Genomic DNA, 15,046 nt, shown 5'->3' on the forward strand with positions numbered 1-15,046 from the left:
ATTCAGGAGCAGGTTGTTCAGTTTCCATGTAGTTGAGTGGTTTTGAGTGAGTTTCTTAGTCCTGAGTTCTAGTTTGATTGCACTGTGGTCTGAGAGACAGTTTGTTATAATTTCTGTTCTTTTACATTTGCTGAGGAGTGCTTTACTTCCAACTATGTGGTCAATTTTGGAATAAGTGTGATGTGGTGCTGAGAAGAATGTATATTCTGCTGATTTGAGATGGAGAGTTCTGTAGATATCTATTAGGTCTGCTTGGTGCAGAGTTGAGTTCAATTCCTGGATATCTTTGTTAATTTTCTGTCTTGTTGATCTGTGTAATGTTGACAGTGGAGTGTTAAAGTCTCCCATTATTATTGTGTGGGAGTCTAAGTCTCTCTGTAGGTCTCTGAGGACTTGCTTTATGAATCTGGGTGCTCCTGTATTGGGTGCCTATATATTTAGGATAGTTAGTTCTTCTTGTTGAATTGATCCCTTTACCATTATGTAATGGCCTTCTTTGTCTCTTTTGATCTTTGTTGGTTTAATGTCTGTTTTATCAGAGACTAGGATTGCAACCCCTGCTTTTTTTGTTTTCCATTTGCTTGGTAGATCTTCCTCTATCCCTTTATTTTGAGCCTATGTGTGTCTCTGCATGTGAGATGGGTCTCCTGAATACAGCACACTGATGGGTCTTGACTCTTTACCCAATTTGCCAGTCTGTGTCTTTTAATTGGAGCATTTAGCCCATTTACATTTAAGGTTAATATTATTATATGTGAATTTGATCCTGTCATTATGATGTTAGCTGGTTATTTTGCTCATTAGTTGATGCAGTTTCTTCCTAGCATTGGTGATCTTTACAATTTGGCATGCTTCTACAGTGGTTGGTACTGGTTGTTCCTTTCCATGTTTAGTGCTTCCTTCAGGAGCTCTTATAAGGCAGGCCTGGTGGTGACAAAATCTCTCATCATTTGTTTGTCTGTAAAGGATTTTATTTCTCCTTCGCTTATGAAGCTTAGTTTGGCTGGATATGAAATTCTGGATTGAAAAGTCTTTTCTTTAAGAGTGTTGAATATTGGCCCCCACTGGGCTTGTAGATTTTCTTCTCTTCTGGCTTGTAGAGTTTCTGCTGAGAGATCCACTGTTAGTCTGACGGGCTTCCCTTTGTGGGTAACCCGACCTTTCTCTCTGGCTGCCCTTAACATTTTTTCCTTCATTTCAACTTTGGTGACTGACAATTATGTGTCTTGGAGTTGCTCTTCTTGAGGTGTATCTTTGTGGTGTTTTCTGTATTTCCTGAATTTGAATGTTGGCACACCTTGCTAGGTTGGGGAAGTTCTCCTGGATAATATCCTGAAGAGTGTTTTCCAACTTGGTTCCATTTTCCCTGTCACTTTCAGGTACACCAGTCAGACATAGATTTGGTCTTTTCACATAGTCCTATATTTCTTGGAGACTTTGTTCATTTCTTTTTGCTCTTTTATCTCTAAAATTCTCTTCTTGCTTCATTTCATTCATTTGATCTTCAATCACTGATACCCTTTCTTCCACTTGATCAAATCGGCTACTGAAGTTTGTGTATACGTCACGTAGTTCTCGAGCCATGGCTTTCAGCTCCATCAGGTCATTTAAGGACTTCTCTGCACTGTTTATTCTGGTTAACCATCCATCTAATCTTTTTTTCAAGGATTTTAGCTTCTTTGAGATGGGTTCGAACATCCTCCTTTAGCTTGGAGAAGTTTGTTATTATCGATCATCTGAAGCCTTCTTTCAACTCGTCAAAGTCATTCTCTGTCCAGCTTTGTTCTGTTGCTGGTGAGGAGCTGCATTACTTTGGAGGAGAAGAGGTGCTCTGATTTTTAGAATTTTCAGCTCTGGTTTCTCCCCATCTTCGTGGTTTTATCTACCTTTGGTCTTTGATGATGGTGACATACAGATGGGGTCTGGGTGTGGATGTCCTTTCTGTTTGTTAGTTTTCCTTCTAACAGTCAGGACGCTCAGCTGCAGGTCTGTTGGAGTTTGCTAGAGGTTGATTCCAGACCCTGTTTGCCTGGGTATCACCAGTGGAGGTTGCAGAACAGCAAATATTGCAGAACAGCAGATGTTGCTGCCTGATCCTTCCTCTGGAAGCTTTGTCTCAGAGGGGCACCTAGTTGCATGAGGTGTCAGTCGGCCCCTACTTGGAGGTGTCTCCCAGTTAGGCTACTCGGGGGTCAGGGACCCACTTGAGGAGGTAGTCTGTCCATTCTCATGCTGTGAATGGACTCTATGCTATGAGAACCACTACTCTCTTCAAAGCTGTCAGACAGGGACATTTAAGTCTGTAGAAGTTTCTGCTGCCTTTTGTTCAGCTATGCCCTGCCCCCAGAGGTGGAGTCTACAGAGGCAGGCAGGCCTCCTTGAGCTGTGGTGGGCTCCATCCAGTTTGAGCTTCCCGGCTGCTTTGTTTACCTACTCAAGCCTCGGCAATGGTGGACGCCCCTGCCCCAGCCTCGCTGCCACCTTGCAGTTCGATCTCAGACTGCTGTGCTAGCAGTGAGCGAGGTTCTGTGGGCGTGGGACCCTCTGAACCAGGGGCGGGATATAATCTCCTGGTGTGCCTGTTTGCTAAGGCCCCTGGAAAAGTGCAGTATTAGAGTGGGAGTGTCCCGAACTTCCAGGTACCATCCGTCATGGCTTCCCTTTGCTAGGAAAGGGAATTCCCCCAACCCTTGCCCTTCCTGGGTGAGTTGATGCCCCACCTTGCTCCTTGGGCTGCATCCACTGTCTGACAAGCCCCAGTGAGATGAACCCAGTACCTCATTTGGAAATGTAGAAATCACCCGTCTTCTGCGTGGCTCACACTGGGAGCTGCAGAGTGGAGCTGTTCCTATTGGGCCATCTTGGAACCTCTGCCCCATTTCCTGACTTTTAAAATAATTTGTGTTTTGTAGTTTTCTGTGTATAAGCCTTTCAATTCCTTGGTTAGATTTATTCCTAAGTATTTATTTATTTATTTATTTATTTATTTATTTATTTATTTATTTATTTTTTGGAGGCAGAGTCTCACTGTGTCACCCAAGCTGCAGTGCAATGGCATGATCTCTACTCATTGCAACCTCCGCCTCCTGAATTCAAGCAATTCTTGTGCCTCAGCCACCCAAGTAGCTGAGACTACAGGTGTACACCACAATACCCAGCTAATTTTTGTATTTTTAGTAGAAATGGGGTTTCACCATGTTGGCCAGGCTAGTTTCAAACTCCTGGCTTCAAGTGATCTGCCTGCCTCAGCCTCCCAAAGTGCTGGGATTACAGGCATGAGCCACTGCACCTGGCCCCCATTTAATTCTTTTAGATGCTGATGGGATTCAACTTGCTTTCCTATTTTTTTTGGATTTTTCACTGCTGGTGTATAGAAATACAACTGATTTTTGTGTGTTGACTTTGTGAGGGCGTTAGACTTTCCTGTATTTGTTTATTAGTGCTAATAGATTTCTTGTGGATTCTTTAGACTTTTCTATATATATAACATCATGTCATCTGTGATTAGAGATAGCTTCCTCTCTTCCTTTTCAATTTTTAAAATTTCTTTTTCTTGTCTAATAGCTCTGACTAGAACTTCTAGTACAATGTTGAATAGAAGTGGTGAAAGCAGGCACCCTTGTTTTGTTCTGATTTTGGAGGGAAAGCTTTCAGTCTCTCATCCTTGAGTACAATATTGAACATGTTTTTATCATGTTTAGGTATTTTATCATATTGAGGAATTTTCCCTATAATACTAGTTTTCTGAGAGTTTTTTTAAAATTATGGAAAGATACAGGATTTTGTCAAATGCCTTTTCTGCATCAATTGACCTGATCATGTGGTTTTTCCCTTTTGTTATATTAATCTGATGTACACATTAATAGTTTTATTTTGAGCCACCCTTAGGGTGAGGAGGCATGAATAGATGGAGCACAGAGGATGTTTTGAAGGTCTATTATTAGATGTGCAAATGTTTATAACTGCTATGTATCTTGTGGTATCAATACATTTATTAATATGTAATATATGTATTTTTCTCATAATTTTTTAAAATTTAAAGTCTATTTTATCAGATATTAGTATAGCTACTCCAATTCTCTTTTGATGGTTATGTGCATGTACTGTCCTTTTCCATCCTTTTACTTTTAACCTATTTGTGTCACTGGGTCTAAAGTTAGTGTCATAGACAACATATAGTTGGATTATGTTTTAAAAATCCAGTCTTCCAATCCTTGTTTTTTCATTGGAGAATTTAATCCATTTGTGTTTAAAGTAATTCCTGATAAGGTAGACTTCCTTCTGACATTTTACTATTTGTTTTCTACATAACTTATGACTTTTACCTCTCTCATTTCCTGTAATACTGCCTTCTTACATGTTTAGTAAAAAGATGATTTCTTAGAGTGAAACTTTTATTCCCTTCTAATTTCTTTTTGTGTATACCCTATAGCTATTTTCTTTGTGGTCACCATGGGGATTACATGTAACATCTTAGAGTTGTAACAATCTAATTAAGTTTATAGAAATTTAACTTTTAAATTCACTGGTTCTTCTGCTTGCTCAAATCTGTTTTTGAAACTTTCTAGTGCATATTTTATTTCAATTATCATACTTTTCAGTTTCAAGATTTCTTTTTGGTTCCTTTTTAAAATTTCTCTCTATTGATACTCTTATTTTGTTCATGCACCATTTCTGCTTATCTTTGTCTATGTCTTCATTGAGCTCTTTGAATCCTTAAGACAGTTTTTCTTTTCTTTTCTTCTTTTTTTTTTTTTTGAGTTGGAGTGTCTCTCTGCACTAGGCTGAAGTGCCGTGATGCAATCTTGGCTCACTGCAACCTCTGCCTCCTGGGTTCAAGTGATTCTCCTGCCTCAGCCTCCCGAGTAGCTGGGACTACAGGTGTGCGCCACCATGCCCAGCTAAAAGACAGTTGTTTTAAAGTATTTGTCTAGTAAGTCTAATGTCTGAGTTTCATGTATATTTTTTGTCAACTTATTTTGTTCCTTTGAATGGGCCATAGTTTTCTGTTTGTTTGTATGCCTTTTTGTTTGTTTGTTCATTCTGAAAACTGGATATTTGACTCTTATGATGTAGAAACTCTGGAAAATAGATTCTCCCTCTTATCCAGGGTTTGCTGTCTTTTGATTGTTGTCTGGTATATTTGGGTCAGGGATCAGCTTGAGGTGAAAGCTTAATGTCTTCTCATGTCTTTTCTGAGCCTGTCTCTTTCCATAGGCATGCATACTGGCTTTCTAAATTTCCCCATATACATGCTTGTTTTTGAATGTCCAAAGACAGACAAACAAACAGGTATAGTTCCTTTAAATCTCCTGGAAGCTGCTTCTAGCTGGGAGGAATTCATACAATGAGATCCAAAGTCTTTACTCATTAATCAGTGATCAAACAGCACTCCCGTGAGAACACAGAACCCCACTATTTGAAGGATAAGGTCATTATTGCCTGTCATGGCTCCAGCAAGATATGCCAGAGATATGGGCTGCCATTCCCCAGCTGCCTGCCACCACACTGATGGCTGACATCAACTGCAGTTTACCAGCTAAGCTGTTCCCTGGAAGTTTTGAGTATTCAAATAAACTGAGTTCCAAAGTGGTTACTTGAGACTGTTCCTGCCAGTACAATTGTTGCCCAGGTGGACAGATAGAGTCCTGATAGCTTCCAATTCTGCCATCTTTCCAGCAGCACTCCCCTGCAGGCTATATTATAACAAAGAGCAGGAGAGTTAATATAGTCTGGGAGTAAAAGAGAGGCAGTACTATCGTCCTTCCTATGTAAACATGTTTTTTATTTTCCTTGTAGAAGGGAATAATGTGTTTGCCACATCAAAAGCCACATACAAAGCGCTAGAGGCTGTGTTCATCTGTTTTAGTAAAGACAACACATCTGGCACAGCAGCTGTAATTGGAGCTATTACTTGGTGCAGTTTACGTTGTTTGCATTGGTGTACCATCCATTTTGGCCCTCTGACTTTCAAGCATGCCTCAGGTTGATAATTGGCTTACCTAGGCTTGTCATATTTTTTTTTCAAGTCTTTTGAAGAAGTTAACGAAAGCCAGCCAATTCCATAGTCTTTTAAATATTGTTTTCATACTGCTGAAGCACCCAGCATCTGTAGCATGTTTCCCCTTCCACCTGTACCTCATCCCAAATGAACACAGGAAAAACTCTGGTAATTGGGATCTCACTTCCCACCAGCAACAAGTTCTTTATTGCTATTTTTGAGGACTCGCTTAAATACAAATTTTCTTAGCCTGGATTCCACCCTGGAAGCAGAACATGAGACAAGGGACTGTATGCAGGTGATTTACTTGCAAGTGTGATCTTAGGGAGCAGCAGTATGAGATAAGGGAGAGAACAAGGAAGAAAGGAAACCAGTGCAAGGATGCTTTATTTAGTTGACCAGCCCAACGTACAATGGGTGCTCCATTCTGCCGGGACCTTCTGAAAAGCTTTATGAAATGCATCTCTAAACAGTTCTGCTCTGGGAATCAAAGCATCTGCCCATTGACTCCTTTAATCCATTGGTCAAAGGTAACCGTATGGGCTTTAGCTCCCTGTCATATCCTGATGGTGCATTCCTGAGTTCAAAGTAGATTCCTGTGGACATTCCACACTGAAGCATCAGAGAAACTCTGTGGCAGGAAGGGACACACACTTGATGTGGGCTCAAGGCAAAGCACCTGCGCAAACCTGGTGGAAGCCTGTGTAGGACTAGTCACCGTAGCAGTGGCTGGAGACAAAGGGGGACTTGGAGGGGTGCACAAGAGGAATGCAGTAGAACTTGGCACAGGGAAAACCTTTGATCAATACTAAACCAGAGAAAATTGCTAGTTGTCTATTTTAGCATATTTTCTGCCAATGAAGAAACTCAACTGCAAAACAATTACTGCATATTCGTCAAGCTGATTTTGGGGCCTCCTGAATTAGCATCCATTTTAAAGTCCATTAGAACTGTTGAAGTGTGCTTTTAACAGATGGAGTCAGTAACAAGTAAAACACAAATTTATATACTTTGTACTATAAATGGAAAAACATACTTAAGAAATCACCTTACTTGTAAATAAGACAGCTCTCTCTGGCAGCCTCCAAGCTTACTGATTTCATCTCTGACTGTTGCTGTCCAGGAGACATTCTGCAATCTGGCAACTGTGGCCACTTTACCCAGTATGACCATCACAGCTTATTACTTTCTCTGGGGCCTGGAAGCTGAGGACCTGGGTTCACATCTGGATTTACCAGCAGCTGGATTTGAGCAGGGAACAGCCTCTCTGAACTTTATTTTCTTCATCTGAAAAATGGGGAAAATAATCCCTGACTCAAAAAGTTCTTGTGAATAATACTAGAATAGAATATGTGTAAGATGCTTGGCACGGTGCCGGGCACAGTTACTTTAGGGTTTATCTGAGATTAAAAAGTTAATTATGAAACTTTGAATAGTGATTTATAGTTTATTTTACAAAGTACCTTTCAGCATTTCTGCGACTCAGTGTGAAAGTCAGTTTTGATCCTTATGATTGACAGATACTTGGAAAAGTTGAATGACTTGACTAAGGTCTTACAGTAAGTAACAGACAGGGCCAAGCGCTAGGATTCTGATTCCAAACCCAGTGTTCTTTCTGATGCTTCACGAAACCAATCCCCACCTCCCCCAAGAAAACTTCCCCCCATTGCTGTTCTCTTCCCAGAGGCAGACAGTAAACAAATACCCAAACAAAAAAATACACAAGCATAAAAATGCTAGGTAGTGCATTGCTCTGAGGAAAAGTGAAGCAGGAAAAGCAGACACACTGTGGCTGAGGAAAGGGTAGGGAGGGAGGGCTCTCTGAGGCGGTGCCATTTGAGCAGAGCTAAATGAACTGAGCAAGCCAGACAGAATCCAGGGCGAGGGAATTCCGGGCAGAAGGCACAGCAAGCAAAAGCCTGGAGACAGGCGGGCGCCTGACGTTTTGGAGGAGGAGCCAGGATGCGGTGGTAACTGGAGTGCAGTTACTGGGCGGGGGAGTGGTGGGAAATGAGAATGGGGAGAGCTGCCAAACTGGAATGTTTTAGGCAGTGCCGAGAAATTCCAACTTTATTCTAAGTGTGATGGAGGCCACCTAAGGCATTGCTTTTTATTTTTTAAAAAAATGTTATCTCCTGAAATTCCTTTTTACTAGCTTTTTTTTTTTCTTGAAACAGAGTCTGGCTCTGTCGCCCAGGCTGGAGTGCAGTGGCCGGATCTCAGCTCACTGCAAGCTCCGCCTCCCGGGTTTACACCATTCTCCTGCCTCAGCCTCCCGAGTAGCTGGGGCTACAGGCACCCGCCACCTCGCCCGGCTAGTTTTTTGTATTTTAGTAGAGACGGGGTTTCACCGTCTTAGCCAGGATGGTCTCAATCTCCTGACCTCATGATCCGCCCGTCTCGGCCTCCCAAAGTGCTGGGATTACAGGCGTGAGCCACCGCGCCCGGCCTTTTTTTCTTCTTTTTTAAATGAAGACATTCTTACAAAGGTTCGCTGGTGTGTGCGGAAGAGACCACAGAACGGCATGTGTAGGGAGGCCAGGTAGGAAGTGAGATCATATTGAGAGATGGTGGAGGCCAGGGAGCAGGGATTAGCTCTCTCCCGCTTGGAAGTGGCTGGTGAGTTCAGTTCCATGGCGGAGGAAGGTGTGCAGGCTGTGGCTTCAAGCATCACGCCATCTTCAGCAGTGGGAGTTAAGCACCTGGAGCGTCCACGGGTTCTGGAGCCGCTGGTGAGTGGCCACCTCCCCCACGTGCCGACCGACCCACAACGCAGGATACTCTCTTGCCTATTTCTCTAACTCCTCTCTCACCCACCCCTTCGGAGCCACTCTCTTCTGGCACAGAGCTTCCCTTTGTTTCCACCAATACCCCACACCCGTCACTGCAGCAGGTCTTTACACTGGTTGCTCTCGCGTGCAAAGCTATGTGCAAATTTCATGTATTTCAAATATTTCATATTTCTGTTCGTATTTCTCATCTCAAATATGAGGTTGGTGCAGAAGAAATTGCGGTTTTGCCATTACTTTCAATGACAAAAACTGCAATTACTTTTGCACCAACTTCGTATCACTTCTTTGGAAACTTCTGATGATGCTACTTAAAACCGGCCCTCAAAGACGTTGTCGCTCACCTCACCGCCTTTTTTACAAAGATTTTCATCAAAATGTGACCTTATTGTTATTCTTATCTACTGCTTAACTGTTTATCATCTATCACTAAAATACACTCTGCATGAGTACAGGAAACAAGCCCTCCTTGTCCTCCGTTACAGCAGCCACAGTGCCCAGGGCAGTGTAGGTATGCAATAAATGGAATGAAAGAATGAACAACTTCCGTCCTTTCTGAGACTACGGAGTGTCCTGAAAACCCCCTATATCAATCATGGATAGTGTCTGATCTCTGAAACCTCAACCTTTGGTGAATATAATATCCCAAATAATATACACAGAGCTCTCTTACCTCCACTTGATTTCCAGGTACCCTTTGGATTCTCATGGCACACCTACCCATTAGGCCCTCTCTGTACTGATGATGGCATACATTAAATCGCATATGGAATTCAATCAAGTGACCAAGCCAGAGCATGACACATCTTTTGGAAATTATACCTCAATGCATGAAGTGGCCATCACTTTGTTCAGCCTCAGTAAGTATTTGTTACACAAATCTCTTGTCAATTCGAGGTTATAAGCTTGACCATAGTGTTTTCCACTCATCCTTTCACATTGCCAAGGTATTACTAGCATGTCTTGCTGGGTGGCATGTACATGCCTATAATCCCAGCCTTTTGGAAGGCTGTGGCGGGTGTACTGCTTGAGGCCAGGAGTCCAAGACCAGCCTGGGCAACACAGTGAGACCCCGATCTCTACAAAAAATAATTAAAAAAAAAAATTAGCTGGGCGTGGTGGTGTGCACCTGTAGTCCTAGCTACTCAGGAACCTGAGGCAAGAGGATCACTTGACCCCAGAAGTTTGAGGTTACAGTGAACTACGATTACAGGACAGGGAGGTCTGGATTAGAAGTCTGGGAATTATCTTCCTATTAAAGTCACAAGCCTGGATGGCAGCAACCAGGGCACAAGTGTAGATCGAGAAGCCAGGTCTGAGATGGAACAGGACCTCTCAGGGAGCTTCCATTCCACTGGGAAGATACACAAAATTGGCAAACAGATGTCATCAGTCAGGTCTAAGTGTTATGTAGACAAAGCCGGGGAGGGAATAGAGAATGCTGGCAGGCACGTGGATGTGGATGGTACTTGTCACAGATGCAAGTAAATGCAGGAACCTGGTGCTCAGGGAGAAAGGCAGCTGGATGTGCACTCAATGGTCACCTCCATGTTTAATGACAGGAGAGGAGACGGGGCAGGATCACTCAGGGAATGGGGCCAGAGAAACAAAAATCTGAGAATTGAGCCTTCAGGCTCTTGGACCATTGAGAGTGGAACGGTCCACTCTAGAATGGGTTTCGCTTTTGGAAATTCACATAGGAAACTCGTGGGTGGAGTAGCCCTCCCTCAAAGCCACTTTGCTGCTCATGTTTGCTCAATGTTTAGACCAGCCTGAAGGTGAGTGAACCTAGGGCTGTTTTTTTTTTAAACATATATTCCTCAGACCACTGCATCAGAACCTACTGAAGAGCTTGTTAAAAATGAAGTTTTCACATATTCCATCCTAACTCTAACCTCTGGGACCAGACGCTGAAGGGCAGAAAAATACTCTCCAGGATTCTCCACTAAGCTTGGAACACCTCAGCTTCAACGGCAGAAGGAACATCAGAAAACAATGAGAATGGACAGGAAATAAGAAGCCACAGTGAGAGGTAAAATTTATAGAAATTTTACTGGGTGCAGTAGCTTATGCCTGTAATCCCAGCACTTTGGGAGGCCGAGGCAGGCAGATCACTTGTGGTCAGGCGTTAGAGACCAGTCTAGCCAACATGGTGAAACCGTCTCTAATAAAAAGACAAAAATTAGCTGGGCATGTTGGTGGGCATCTGTAATCCCAGCTACTTGGGAGGCTGAGGCAGGAGAATCTCTTGAATCCGGGAGACCGAGAATGCAGTGAGTGGATATCGTGCTACTGCACTCCAGCCTGGGTGACAGAGTGAGACTGTCTCAAAAAAAGAAAGACAGAAAGAAAGAAAGAAAGAGAGAGAGAAAGAGAGTGAGAGGGAGAAAGAGAGAAAGAGAAAAAGAAAGAAAGAAGGAAAGAAAGAAAGAAGGAGGAAAGAAAGAAAAGAGAGAAAGAAAGGAAGGAAAGAAAGGAAAGAAAAAAGAGAAAGAAAGGAAAGAAGGAAAGAAAGAAAGAGAAAGAAGGAAGGAAGGAAAGGAAAGGAAGAGGAGAGAGGGGAGCGCGAGGGCGAGGAGAGCGCTCCCGAGGACTCAGGAGGTGACCTCATAGCCAGATCCACACATCCTGAGGATGTGTTGGGGCAGGAGGACTTAAAATGGAAACATGAATTCAGCTCCTAGAAATTACCACTACTGTATTGTCAGGACTATAAGGACAGAGATTCCTCAGTTATTTTGTTTTAGAATGTTTTTATATCATTGAGTTGGGTTTTTAAGAAAAAAAATGTTAGTTTTTCCCTAATCTTCTGTATTTTCTAGAGGAGGAAAACGGATTATTAGGGATGTAACAGTCAAATCCTTCTCAGTACAACACAGATTAGGAATTATTCCAGCAACTGAAGGCTCACCAATAATATCTTCCCATTAGAAAGGTGTCTGTGTTTCCTATCTTACATTACGGTACCGAGCGTAACAGGAAAAAGGATCCATATCTAAGACTCGAGTCAGTACTCCATTATGGAGACAGACACACAGATAACGTTAATGAAAAGTGAAGAGATTTCTTCAGAGGCTACTTGTTAACACACATTTTAAAATGAAAACAAAAACCCTTTGTACATATAAAAAAATACAGCTGACTCCACGTTTTGATTTATGAAAATAAATTTATTACATAACACCTTGTTTTAACAATGTTCAATTATTTTTTATTCAGAATACTTGTGTCATTCATGTAAAATAGTTTGATACAGTACATTGTATGTTATAGGTTTTTTTTTCCTCAAAATTCTAAGGCTCTCCTACTCCTTCTCCTTTGCTGAAGTAAGGGCACCCTAAACAACGTGCGAACAAGTTTTCAAAAGGAAAATTAACTGAACAAAATCTTAATAGCACTGCACCAACCGGCTTTAAAATCAGGACGAAAATATTTGAATTGGATGCCGCACCTTTTTAAGGAGGTTATCATTCATGCTTTTTTCATCTTAAAGCATGCTCACAAATCAGCAACACCAACAGGAAAAATAAAACACTGTCTATGACAATCATTTTAGTTTGTTTGCTGAACCAAACAGGTTTATATCAATGACAACATATTTAATCACTATCAAATAGCAGCTTTAATACCAGTCAAGTCATAGATTGAAAATAAAAACAAACTCATAAGTCGGAAGTTAATCTTTGGGAGTTTTGAAACCTTTCTGGAAAACTATGTGGCTTTTGTACTTTCAAAAAAATCCAAGCACTATTCTTGGTCAGAAAACACTGATTAATGTAGAAAATGAATCAGCCCACTGTTAAGACACTAAAAAGAAAGGTGTACCAAAGAATCTCATTTTGAGTCTTGGTTATTTCGCTAACACACACTGTATGTTTCAAGTACCAGTTAAACCTTGTGCCTGTGTGTGTACTATTGGTCAGATAATGTTGTCACACTGAAAAAATTCACCACATACAAAGACAAATGCTTGCCCCTAGCACATTCACAGCTTCAACTGCTACAGACTGTCACTGAAAAAAATGCATTGGTCAGTCTGAACCATGTCAAGTAAACTATGGAAGTAGCAAATCCACAACACAAACTGTGCTAGCACTTTCTTTTCAAGTCTAACTCCAAAATAGGTACAACTTGGAAGCCACTACCCCAATCTGTGAAAAGTGGTGGAACTTGGCTACTGGACATTTTGAAGATGTGGTTGTACAGTACATTCTCATGGCCCATACCAGGTTCCCGCGGAGAGCTGCACAGTCAGCCCTGCAGCATTCGCAACAGTGCATGGACAAGATTCCGATGCAGCTCAGTACCGATGTGTCTGATGTGAGTACTGTGGAGGCTGCTGGGAGGTAGCTGAGTATCCCATGCTGCTCTGCGGCTGTGATGTGCTTGGTCCAGGGTTGGGATAGGCAGCATGTGGATTGGAACGCTGGAAAGGAGATGAGGGAGAAGTGTGATTCAGGTGCTGCTGGGGGAAGCTCAATCCCAAGCAGCAAAACTTGTATGTGATTGAAGCGTCATTATGTTTCAAGGAAGAAAGGATGTATAGGTTTTGTGCTGCGTACTAACTTCATAACGAAAGACAAAAGCCCCAAATATTTTAACATCCTCTTCTCTTGAGGAAGGTCAGAAATATTGCTAGTAAATAATATTAAGCCTAGGTTTATTACTATGCTGTGCAAATACATTTTTTTCTATAGGAGTAACCCCTTTCTATGCTGCTTTGTATCTACTTGGTAAATTTGCTTGAGATGTTTACACGGGAACTTGATGTATACATAAAAAATTTAAAGCTTATTTACACGCTTTCTTCAGTAGAAAACTCCCCCCAACACACATGACTAAAGAATAAAAATGAATATGATAGGAGAAGGTATCACAGAATCCATTTCTTTGGCATTAATACATTTTTATGCCCTTTAAATTACTTTTTTTTCTTCTGAGGCAGGGTGTCACTCTATCACCCAGGCTGGAGTATAACGGTATAATCATTGCTAGGATTACAGGTATGCACCTCCATGCTCAGCTCATTTTTAAAAATTTTTTTGTAGGAACAGGGTCAGGCTATGTTGCCCACGTTAATTTCAAACTCCTGGCCTCAAGTGATCCTCCCCCTCAGCCTTCTAAATCACTGGGATTACAGGCATGAGTCACGGTGCCTGGCCCCTTTAAACTACTGAATCTTATTTTCTGCTACAAGTTTACATACAAAAGTAAAAATATAACCACAGACATGTAAGAAGGATGGTATTCTCAATCCTAAAATGGCACAAAGAGAAAGAATGTGATGGTTTGGGGTTCTCTAATTTTGATCTGTTAGATTATTATTCCCATTCTCACACCTCTCTCTCATACTATTTGTTCCGAAGACAAACACTGTAAGATTAACCAAAACTGGGCCAGGCGCTGTGGTTCACGCCTGTAATCCCAGCACTTTGGGAGGCTGAGGCAGGTGGATCACAAGGTCATGAGATCGAGACCATCTTGGCTAACACACTGAAACCCCATCTCTACTAAAAATACAAAAAAGGAGCTGGGCATGGTGGCGGGAGCCTGTAGTCCCAGCTGCTGGGGAGCCTGAGGCAGGAGAATGGCGTGAACCCGGGAGGCGGAGCTTGCAGTGAGACGCGATCGCGCCGCTGCCCTCCAGCTACCCAAACTCAATACTTCTCTCTTTGAAAGCATATTTAATAAGTCATATAATTCCAAATTCTGCCAATCCTAGCAAAGGTAACATTTTTAAAAAGAGTGGACACATGCAATTATAGTCAGAAATACTATTTTAAAAATCATCCACAAAAAACCACAGCAATCCAACAAAGCAGCACGGCATCACTTTCTCGGCTCCAGAAGCAAAGGTCAGAGCACTGCTCTGCTTCATTCTAAGGACGCCATCGCCTTAGTGTGCAAACACATTCGTGAGCCAAGAGAGACGCACTCTTCCCATCTGGAAAGGGAGAAAAAGATACTGGAACCAACAACTCCCACAGCTGTCTGCCCTTGGTGTCCTTGTTTAGCTAACTGGAAGAGAATTACGACTCATAACAGCAATGATTTCCATGGTGTGATGGGCTGGACTCTCCCCTAACCAAAGGAAAGAGTTAATACCTAATTCTGAAAGTACAGCAACGAGCACTCGGGACCTTATCAGTTTAATAACATCTCTCTCTCTCTTTTTTTGTGTGTGTAAATAATTCTAATTGGTCAAATTTTCAGTATCCTTCCCACACTGAAACCTAGTGTAGTTGGGAATATGGTT

The 15,046-nt window shown here is 42.1% G+C and overlaps 1 protein-coding gene and 1 long non-coding RNA gene across 7 annotated transcripts in view; one reads left to right on the plus strand and one right to left on the minus strand.

Annotated features, from left to right (window-relative positions):
• LOC108512943 (uncharacterized) overlaps positions 1 to 15,046 on the plus strand; it is a 97,681-nt gene that overhangs the window by 51,727 nt on the left and 30,908 nt on the right. For 5 of the 6 annotated variants that reach the window (XR_001880754.1, XR_001880757.1, XR_001880752.1 and 2 more), the window contains 2 exons: positions 9,481 to 9,650; positions 10,615 to 10,822. This is a non-coding gene — a long non-coding RNA (uncharacterized LOC108512943). The remainder of the gene's footprint in view (positions 1 to 9,480; positions 9,651 to 10,614; positions 10,823 to 15,046) is intronic. The other variant, XR_001880756.1, reaches the window with a different exon arrangement.
• Positions 11,940 to 15,046, minus strand: part of CDK8 (cyclin dependent kinase 8) — a 156,908-nt gene continuing 153,801 nt past the window's right edge. The window contains 1 exon segment of the mRNA XM_017848516.1: positions 11,940 to 13,216. Within this exon segment, the coding sequence (XP_017704005.1) occupies positions 13,091 to 13,216 (126 nt within the window). The 3' untranslated portion in view covers positions 11,940 to 13,090.

Source organism: Rhinopithecus bieti, unplaced genomic scaffold (assembly GCF_001698545.2).
Source record: "Rhinopithecus bieti isolate Rb0 unplaced genomic scaffold, ASM169854v2 scaffold_28547, whole genome shotgun sequence".
NCBI lineage: Eukaryota > Metazoa > Chordata > Mammalia > Primates > Cercopithecidae > Rhinopithecus > Rhinopithecus bieti.